Source organism: Populus nigra, chromosome 14, assembly GCF_951802175.1.
Source record: "Populus nigra chromosome 14, ddPopNigr1.1, whole genome shotgun sequence".
NCBI lineage: Eukaryota > Viridiplantae > Streptophyta > Magnoliopsida > Malpighiales > Salicaceae > Populus > Populus nigra.
The window spans coordinates 12,418,504-12,429,100 of NC_084865.1; the positions used below are offsets into that span (position 1 = coordinate 12,418,504).

The 10,597-nt window shown below is 28.6% G+C and overlaps 1 protein-coding gene across 2 annotated transcripts; it reads right to left on the reverse strand.

Moving 5' to 3' along the window:
- Window positions 1-6,929: 6,929 nt before the first annotated feature.
- Window positions 6,930-9,441, reverse strand: LOC133673072 (thioredoxin-like protein HCF164, chloroplastic). Of its 2 annotated transcripts, none has more exons than XM_062093699.1 (5): window positions 9,164-9,441; window positions 8,857-9,078; window positions 8,323-8,426; window positions 7,870-8,202; window positions 6,930-7,189 (listed from the first exon to the last, which is right to left on the reverse strand). In XM_062093699.1, exons 1-4 carry the CDS (start codon window positions 9,338-9,340, stop codon window positions 7,920-7,922), a joined length of 786 nt encoding a protein of 261 aa, XP_061949683.1. In that variant the 5' UTR covers window positions 9,341-9,441; the 3' UTR covers window positions 6,930-7,189; window positions 7,870-7,919. The 2 variants fall into 2 exon arrangements, with proteins under 2 accessions (XP_061949683.1, XP_061949682.1); XM_062093698.1 differs by having other exon boundaries at window positions 7,863-8,202; window positions 9,164-9,440.
- Between the last annotated feature and the right edge of the window lie 1,156 nt (window positions 9,442-10,597).

Genomic DNA, 10,597 nt, shown 5'->3' on the forward strand with positions numbered 1-10,597 from the left:
TTATATCTTGTATGCTTTACCTACATATTGGTGTCTTCAAAATATTTTTAGCAATTTATTGGCGATGTTGAAACAGAACATATAAAAGTCAAACATTAAATTGCCTATTCATATGTTCAGTATAAACATGAACTGTATATTTTTCACCTTGATATCATAGCTAATAGCTTAGTATTAGTTAGGTTATCCATGTTACGCCGCGAATCAATCTTTGTTTTGATATAAAAAAGATAATTATTTTTTTAAAATTAAACATATAATATTGAGGTAATTCGCTCGAGTAAATTTAATAAACTTTGTTAATTTAATAATATCATTAGAAAATAAGATATCGACAACAAATAAAACGGGAAAAAACAATGATTCCATGCAAAAGATGAATGTTTGCTAATATTATTAAAATATATCTTTATAATATTATAAAAATATCTTAATGATTTTATTTGTTAACAAAGTAAAAATTAAATGAGAATAGGATAATTTCATAGAAAGAAAAATAAAAAAATAAAACAAAAAAATTCAATTATTGTTAATTATTTAAATTATGACCCGAGTTATAAAACTGAAAGCACTTTATCTAAAAAAAATTGTGAGGATTAAAATCACAAAAAAAAAACAACACAAAAAAATACAATAAAAATAATGAATGTTAAAATTGCAATAAAAAATAAATCATAAGGAAATTAAAAAAAAATAAAAACATTAACAAAAGAAAAAAAAAATCAAAAGAATAAAGACAAAAGAAAAGGCAATAGAAACTTTAATAAAAGATTCAAAGAAAAAAATAAAAAATTATAAGAATAAACATCAAATTTTAAACATCAAAACATAATAAAAAAATGAATATACAAAATTGTTCAATGTGCTTTTTTAAACTAAAAAAATTCCTAAATGTAAATTGAAAAACTTATGTACGCATCTAATTAAACAACTCAATAACCATTATGTAAAGTAATGAAAAAAAATTCATCAACAATAAACAAAAATAAAATTAAAAAATCCAAGTGCAAAATGAAGATCAATATATCTAATATCGCAATACAGGTAATTTATCTGGTTATATTTAATGAATTCCTCTATTAAAATAAATTTGTAATAGAAAAACATATAAATTTTATAATAGAAACCAACACATACATAAAATTTATTGAACAATAATTAAAAAAAAAACAATGCAAGGCTGCACATATGAAAACTATTATAAAAAATCAATATAAAAAAATTTAATTTATATAAAATTAAAAAAAATCACAGATAAATCATACCTATCTCTTTAAAAAATAAACAAATCCAATATCATTTAAAAATAATCACAATCTAATTAAAACATAAACCCAAAATTTATTTGAAAAAATATTCATAAATAATGCATTATTTTTTAAAAAACTAAAAATTAAAAAAAGAACAAAAAAAAAACAAGTCAGGCAGCAGCAACAGCCCGTGCGCGGGCCTGCTAGGCCAGACCTAAAAGTGCACCTTTATTTTTTAAAAAATTTTATCGTATGCCCCAAGTATATCCAAACAAAATGATACGTCACTCGTGTTAGCAGACGATGCGTTGTATTCTCAACCTAGAATCTGGCCACCATAGTGGCCGAAAAATCGGGTTCCTTTGATTTTTCATCCAAAATCTCTTTTGCAACCTTTTTTTTTTTTTTATCTAAAACACCTTAGAGATCTTATTAAATCAATCCATGACCACCAAAAAACCAATAAACCGCCCCAAAACTCGAAATCCACTTGAAACAAAAAAAATTCCGAGCTCAGATATGTTGTTTTAGGTGTTTTCAATGTAAACAAACACTTAAATGTAATCCCCCCCCTCATCATATATATATATCCTCTTGACACAAAAATTAACTGTTTTGGTGCCCAAACTTTTCTCTAATAACCACTTTTTTTTCACTAAGTTGGAATTTGATGACTCTTTCTCTTTCCTCTTAACATAAAAGGACTAAAAAAATAAAGTTAGATACTAAAATACATTGTCTTCAAATTCAAGGGATTTGTTACATAACATTTAAAAAATATGGGGGATTAAAATGAATGTTTTAACAAAACTTTCAACCTGCCTCCTATGTTACCTAAGATTTTCACTTCAGTTTCTTATCTTTCGATTCAACCCTTCCTCATAAAAAGATATGCAATCGGAGGCTAATTTGGGCTAAAAAGAACCAAATCGTGCAAAATAAAAGTTTGAGGACTAAAGTAAAAATTACCAAAAAATACACTACTCCAATTCAAAAGTATTGTGAGAGAGTGCAAAGTAATTTCAGCACAGTAAAAAGCTGATGTTTTTAAGTTATACTTAATAATTTGGTTCAAACATTCCGGCGGTGTTTGAAAGTGCGGTAGCTGTTGTTTTTCAACATATTTTTATTGGAAAATACATTAAAATAATAATTTTTTATTTTTTAAAAAAATATTTTTAACATCAGCTTAAAACATTCTGAAAACATCAAAAACAATAATTTGAAGTAAATAAAAAAATAAAAAAAATCGAAATTTTTTTAAAACTTTTAAAATGTAAAAAAAAAAAAAAAAAACAGCCGTCCATCTATGAGCAAGGTTTCTATCTTCGGCACTGATTACCACAGAGAAGAGGTAGATGGAGAAGGCTGTGGTCTTACAGGATGCTACGAGACCTTGACTATAATAACAGTCAGTGCCCGGTGCCCCCTTTTCATTCTTTGAATTTAAAACGCTGCGTAGAGAGCCAGGCATCAGGACTGCAACGGTCATAAAATCCAAACTTTATCTTCTCCCAATTTCCCACTTTTCTCAATCATTTCACCTTCTTCTTCCAAAACATGTAACCAAAAAAAACTTGGTTTTTATGGCAATTATGTTTTATACCTTAAGCAATATTGATAAACCACTTGCTTCTTCACACACAAAATTGCTAGATTTCATACCTTTACTTTAAGGGAATTTGTGTTATTAAATTACCACGACATAGAAAAATATGTAATTTTTAAATTATGTTTAGTAGAGGTTGATGAAAGAAAAAATTTATCTTTTAAAATTTAAATTAGTTTAGTATAATCTTTTGGATATGGTGATTTTTTTCTCGAGTGGCGGTTGTTAACAATCCCGAAACCCTCTTCTTTTTTTTTGAATAAACTAGGTTGCCTATCGTATTATATTGCTTGCCGGACAAAAGTTATTTTGAATATATATAAAAAAAAATATTTAGGTTGCGGTGAACTCTTTGGTATTATCAATAAACCAATACAGCGGGTTAAACTTGAAAACTCATGATCTAATTATGTTTTTTGAAAAAAAGTATTGATAAATGTTATAAAATTATATAAAAATTTTTTATTAAAAATCTTGCAAAATAAAAACTTTATGTTGATTATATATTCATGATATTTTTTTTCATATTAAACACATATTAACTAAAAAAAATTAAAGTTTAAATTTCCAAATAAAAACCTATATTATTATTTGTGAAAGATGACAAAATTGAATAAAAATTTTCTATAGTGCATTTAAATCTAAATTCATAAAAAATAAAGAAGAAAAAAATAAAATAAAAAAGTAAAAAATGCAAGTGTGTGGGCTTGGTGTAGGTGGCCTAACGCGCTTTGGCTTCTAAGAAACAAAGCCCAAGCATTAGTCTCCCAACCATAATTGTACCTAGGCTTTTTTATTGTTATTATTATTAAAATAAGTAAACAACATATCATTTTTTTTTTTAGAATTCAGCCACGATGGAGGAGACTGAAAATTCAAGATATTTTTGAACCAAAAAATCAAAATTTTAACCATTTTTTACCTAAAAACACGTAAAAAAACACCTAAAAGACCTAAATAAATCCAATTACATCATCAAATAACTTAAAAATGGGTTGAAAAACAAAAAATCAGCTCGAATTGATAATGGAACTCAAAGGGAAGGCCAAAAAATATTATAATGGAACTTCTCTCGTCAAATGAAAGCTTTTGGTAGGAAGATCTATTTTTTTCGTGGCTGGAATTGGTGTCAATTGATCACTTTCTCTCTCCTCGTTATTTTCAGGTAATTTTCTCTCTCCCCTCTCTACCATAGGGACTAAAAAATAAAAATAAAAAAGAACTTTTTAACCAAAATACAAATTGTCATTAATGTAGAGTTAACCATAAACTTTCTTTGTATTTTATATTTAATTCCTCTATCTTTAAATGTTGTATTCTTACCATAATTTCAAGCCTAATATGTTTTAATTTGGCTATAGAAATGCTTGACTGAAAAGAAAAGTTAGGAAATTAAAAAAAAAAAAAAGGAAAAAAGAAGAAGCATGTGAGGTGTTAGGTTCACTCATATGAACCGAACATATTTAACTTTTAAATTTATTAAAACAATAAATATTTCTAAAAAATAACTTTTTCACATCTTTAAAAGGTGTATTTGTAACAACGCTTGTAATATTTCATTTTTATTTTTGAATCTTTGGTAAACAAAAGGGGATATAACCTCTACACTTGTCAAGAAAGAATACCATATGGTAGAAGAAATAATCTTTTTTTTAATTTGATTTTTTTTTTATAGTACAAGAAAATTAGGCTACAATGGAGAAATGAGTCAGCCTAAACTTCACAAGCATGAAGCTACCAAGAACGAAGGATTAAAGTTCCCAAAAAAGGAATACAACCTAAATATAGTTCAAGAAGAAAAATGCCTAAGAACTGTGTTTTTGCACAATTAAATAACTGAATTATAAAGAAAAATATAATAAATTGTCAAACAAGGTTATTTTCATCTCTCTTTTTATTTGAACAATGCAAAGGTGATTGTGCCTTTAAAAAGAAAAGATGGATAAATTATTGCCTATGGCTGTTTTGCCTTTTCACTTTGTTTTTTTTGTGTTATATTTATATTGAATTAGATGCAATTTAGTTTTTTTTTTATTAAATATAGAATATTAAAAAAAAAATTGACTCATGCATGACACAAGTAGTGGGTCAGATGCACCACTATTTTCGGGCGACGTGTGCAGGTGATTTTGGTGGTCAATGACGAGCTTCTTTGATATGGTTGGATTCATCTCGACGACCTCTCCCTTCCATTATGGCTTGTGTGGTATTCTGACCTTCGGTTTAGTGCTAGCAAGCTTTTTTTTCTCCTACTTTTCTCTCATCACCTCAATTTCTGTGTTTGGCACCTCAAAAATTAAAATTAACTTTTCAATTTGTTTTTCATTTAGATTAATTCTTGTTCTTTTGATTTTTTTTTTTAAATTGGAAGTGGTTTATAGATTTGGAATTTTTCTTTAATTTCATCCTCCTTTTGTGTCAAATTTCTTTTGATTTTTATGTATTTTGTTTTAGATAATGTTTTGAATTGAAGTTTTTTTATAATTTCATCCCCTTCAATTTTTTTTCCTATATGATATATGATATGATCCTTATTCTTTCGGGTTTTTTTTATCATTTTTTTTGCTTTGGCAAATCTTTCTAATTTTTTTTGTTATGATTTCATCCTCCAACATTAAATTGATTGAGAATTCAGCTTCTTAATTAAACTTGGGCTTAAGATTTTACAAGTTGTGAGTTTGAGGCATTAACCCAAATTTAGAATATTCACACAAGTGGATTTTTTTTCCTTTTTTTTAAGTTAATATTTTTTCAGTTTCATCCTTCATCATATATTTATTTTTCAGTTTCATCCTCCTTGAATTTTTTATCTGTTATATTAAATCCCTATTGTTTTAATTTTTATTTTTCTTCTTGTAGATTTTTTTTTTAAACAATTGACTGATATCAAGTTAATGGCAATATACAAGGCAGATGGCCCAAACCATGATTCTGGACGACTGCAAACATTTTTCATGCAGATTTTTAGAATTTAAGTTTCTTTTTATAATTTCATCCCCTTCAATATTTTTACAATATGATTTAATCATCATTTTTTTTGTTACAATTCTTTTTATTTGACATTTTTTTTAATTTAATTTTTTCTTTTTTTTTACAATTTCATCTTCTTGTATGAAATTCATTAGGAATTGAGCTTCTTAATTCAACATGGTCTAGGATTTCAAATGCTACAGGTTTGAATGATTAACCTCAATTTAAAAGATTTACACAAATTTGCTTGTTTTTTTTTAAGTTAATATTTTTTTTAATTTTATCCCTAATATTTATTTATTTTTTAAATACCATCTGTATTTTTTAATTAAACTCGAGATCAATTTCATCAACAATTCAGTTTCATATTTGTATGTTGTTTCACGACAGCAACAATTAACCTTAACCAAATCATCATTTAAACATGGTATTCAATTCTCTCTTGGTTCTTAGATAGGACAAGTCACACCAATATTTTATTTATTTATTTTTTAAAACATATAATGATCAATTGATTTTATCTTATACATTGGTTATGTTTTTTATCCTCGTTTCAAATATTTTATTGTATACAGAAAAATAGTGACGCTCAAAACTTTTTTTAATTAAGTAGTTGGGATTTTGATCACGACTTGAACCTAGTATACAAAACTACCAAGGAAAGGAGGGAAGTAAACAGCTGAAGCGATATAAGACTGGTAATTTGAAAGTGTAAATCTATATGAAATTTCAAAGTCATCACTTGCATGCATAGCTTTCAGATCTAATCCAGGGACTGACTCGAAATTTCAAAGAGTCATCACTTGCAAGCATAGCTTTCAGATCTAATCTGGGGACTGACTCAAGAAAAAGGCATGAGTCACTGAGTTACCATGTAAATCATTTTTATTAAAACTGCTTTGTACTTGAAAAAAAATTCTTTGGTGTTGACCTAATTGGATCACTAAGAATTCAGCTAAGTTAATCAAGTTTTATTGGGTCAATAACTAGTCCGATTCAACTCGAAACCAAGCCCAGGTCAGTCTCCATGTCAACCCTCCAAGCAGGTTTATCAACTATGCTTGCATGGATCCAAAGGTCCAAGGAAATGCAATCACCACTTATAAACCACACCAGGAGTACGTCTTATTCAGGATTTGAAAGGGAAATGAAAGTACCATTTACAAACCACATCAGGATCATGTGTTATTCAGGATTTGTACATGGGTTTTACAGGCTATAAAGAAGTTTCTTCTTCTCACAGAATTCTATAATTGAGAAACAAAGCTAACCTGAAGAAGAAAAAAAAGTATCCAGAATGTGACCCCTATTGATAAAATGAACAGCAGGTGAAAGTCAAACTCGGAATGGAAGATTCAACCTGCAAAAGATCATCACATATTAGATCCTGAGCACAATCTAGTCATGACTAAACTAGAAACCACTACACCACAGAAACTCTTTCATATGAATCATTTGCAGAACAGAACATTCCATCTTTGTTTCACCTATGATATATTGAGTGGAAAAAACAACATCTTGCGATGATTTCATTATTTCACAACAGACCTATGGAAGAAAAATTTTAAACAGTTTATAACAAGCAATCCAAGATTGAAAAAAAAAACAAACGTATAAAACATCACTTCAGAAAGGGTTTCATCATTAAGTGTGAAGCTAATTTCCCCTAAAATTTGAAGTCCTTGGTTGATGAGAGATAAATGGTAGATGAATGTCGATGTTCCTTGCTACCAGAATGGTGCAATCAGATTATGTGGCGGCATTATCAAGCTACCTGATTATCATGATTATCAATTTAATTAGAATTGTTATCAAAATTACCTCATGAACACTTTTCCATAAAAGAATTTTATGTACATGTATTTGAATGAATTCCAAAAATGATGCACAATCTCCTGTTGTAGAGCCAAAGTCACATTTTATGTACATGAATTCGAATGAATCCCAAAATGATGTATCCTCTCCTAATGCTAGAAACTCATGTGGAATTAGATACAAGATGAGAAAGCATAACAATGTTGTAAAGAACTAACCTCGGACCTGAATTTCAGGTGAAAAATTGACAAGTCTTGTAACTCGGAACATAGTATCTACCCATGGCTTCTAGGATCAACACCTGAGCGCACCTTCCTGTTTTCTGTATTTGAATATTGTCCAACAACTCGAGCATGAGGTATGGATCCTTCCCCACGTGCAAGAGCTTCAACATTCTCAAGTAGGTACTTCCTTGGAAGCCTGCCAACTACATTACCCTCTTCATTCCCCTCTCTATCCAGGAATGCAAAGTGCGGAATACCCTCAACACCAAACTCATCTAGTTCTTGTTCCCACTTGGTATTATCAACGTTCAGCATAACAAAATTCACACGGTCCCTAAAAGGCAAGTGGCATTTAGCAGGCACATTTAAATTAACAGGAAACGACAGAATCACTAAGTACGAGGAGATAACTCAAATATCATATAGCTAATCAAAGCTTGATCAAGGCTGTTACTTGTACTGCTGCTCTACTTTGTAGACATCTGGAGCTAACTCTCTACATACTTCACACCAATCTGCATAGAACTCCACAACAGTTGGCTTCCCATTTGAAAGGGCCTAAATAAAGACACCAGAAAAAACCCAATAAGCAACAAACAAAGTATAAGTACAGAACATGGCATTAACCATTTACATTCAAATGGAACATTATTTTCAGAAAGCAAATCTACTTCGAATTTGACATCAAAACTAATATAAACCAATCAAAACTTTTCTACTAAAACTAGTAAATTCACTTAGACACCCTATTAACAACCAAGAGAAATCCTTCAATTGCTTTCAATTCCAAGGATATAAACAAATTACATTCCAATTCATAAACAGAAAACCCACTTTTTACTAATTAACATCAAAACTAATGGCGAATAATAATAAAAACTCCACAAAGGATAACTTTACTTAAAACCCATTATTAAAAAGAACAAGAACCCCCTCTCAATTGTAACCTATTTGACAAGAATTCCAACTTTAATCCAATAAAGCAAACCTCTTCATAAGGCAAAGCAGCAACAGATATGTCCTTCAAAGAAACACCAAAATCCAACCTTGAAGACAAGAAAAGTCCGGCAGCAGCAAGAAGAGAAACCACTGCTATTCGTTTATTAACATCTTTATTTGGAAATTCAGGTAACCCAGAATCTTGGGACGCACCTGTATCCTCTCTTTTGGTATCATCACTAACTGGACCAGGTTCAAGGACCTCTTTTTCCTGCATTAAAAGAAACAAACCAGTTCAGAAAAGATTATAACTTGCTACTTAGTGAAATAAGTGAAGGAGAAAATGGGGGCTGTACCGTTGGTGTGGAGGTTTCAGATGAGTCGGGGTTTGTTTGGCAAGAAACAGTAGGGAATTTGCGATTTTTGGTTTGATAGTGGAAAGTGGATTTGAGGAGTGATGGTGAAGAATGAGAGGCTTGAAGATATGGCCGGAATCTATGGAGACAGAGAGGGTTTGGAGCCACACGAGCCATGGAGATTTTTCTTTTTTGGTTTGTATTAGTGAATTTTTGTGCTAATTAATTAAAACGGTCAAAATGAAAGCGGGCACTCGTTTTTTCCTTTCTAAACCTCATGGATTTTGAAGGTAGTTCTTTTGGGATGCGTTTTTTATCTAGTGACAATACAGCCAACATTTTGGCATTGAATTTGAGATTTTTTTTAAAAAAATATATATTATTTTTTATTATAAATTAAAATTATTAAAAATAAATTTTAAAAAAATAATAAAAATATTATTTTAATACATTTCTAAATAAATAATATTTTAAAAAATAATATTTACCATCTTTTCAAACACACTTCATATATGGATCCATAATTAAGAAACTCAGACACAGCAAGGTTGATTGGTAACATGGCTTGAAATGGAGTTTCATATAAATAAAAAAAAGTTAATTTTATACGAGCTGTTTAAAAAATTAGATTAATTTATAATCTGGGGATGTAGTTAAAAACTTGTTAATTTAAAAAGATTTAGAACAAAGTCATTTTATTATTTTAAAAAAATATTAACTCACCATTCTGATTTTATCCCAGGTCATATTTAATAATTTACGGTCGGATAATAAAACTTGAGACATGTGTGCATGACATCTCCAGAAGGTATCTTTTGAGTTGAATATATATATATATATATATATATATATATATATATATATATATATATATATATATAAAGAGGAATTGCAAAAATGTTTAATTACATTAAATTTTTTTCTACTGGAGAGATTTATCATTTCATATTAAACTAAAAACTACATCGCGTAGTTATTTTACTATGCAAATTACACTGTTCATTCCCTTTACTATGAATCTATTATTTATTTTTTTAATTTTATTCTCAAATTTTTTTTTTATAATTGCATCATTTTGAAGCTAGATTCAAGAGTAATTAAATTAAATTTATTGACTAAAGATAAAATTGAAAGACATGAGACAAAATAGAAAAGACACCACAAATAAATGATGGTTTCAAAATTCACACAAAAAAATAATTTAGTCCTCATCCTTTAAAAAGTATACATATTTGTTATATTTCTTAGAACAATATGTACGAAGTGTGATTAAAACATAATATTTATTATATAAGATAACTTAGTGATCTCAAGTATAAAGATCACTTGCACAATTATCATGTGAACTTTTCTATAGACACATGTGACCTTTATATATAGAATTCTCATGTGTATCAGTTCAATGTACATGTCATCTAATAAAGACATACATAC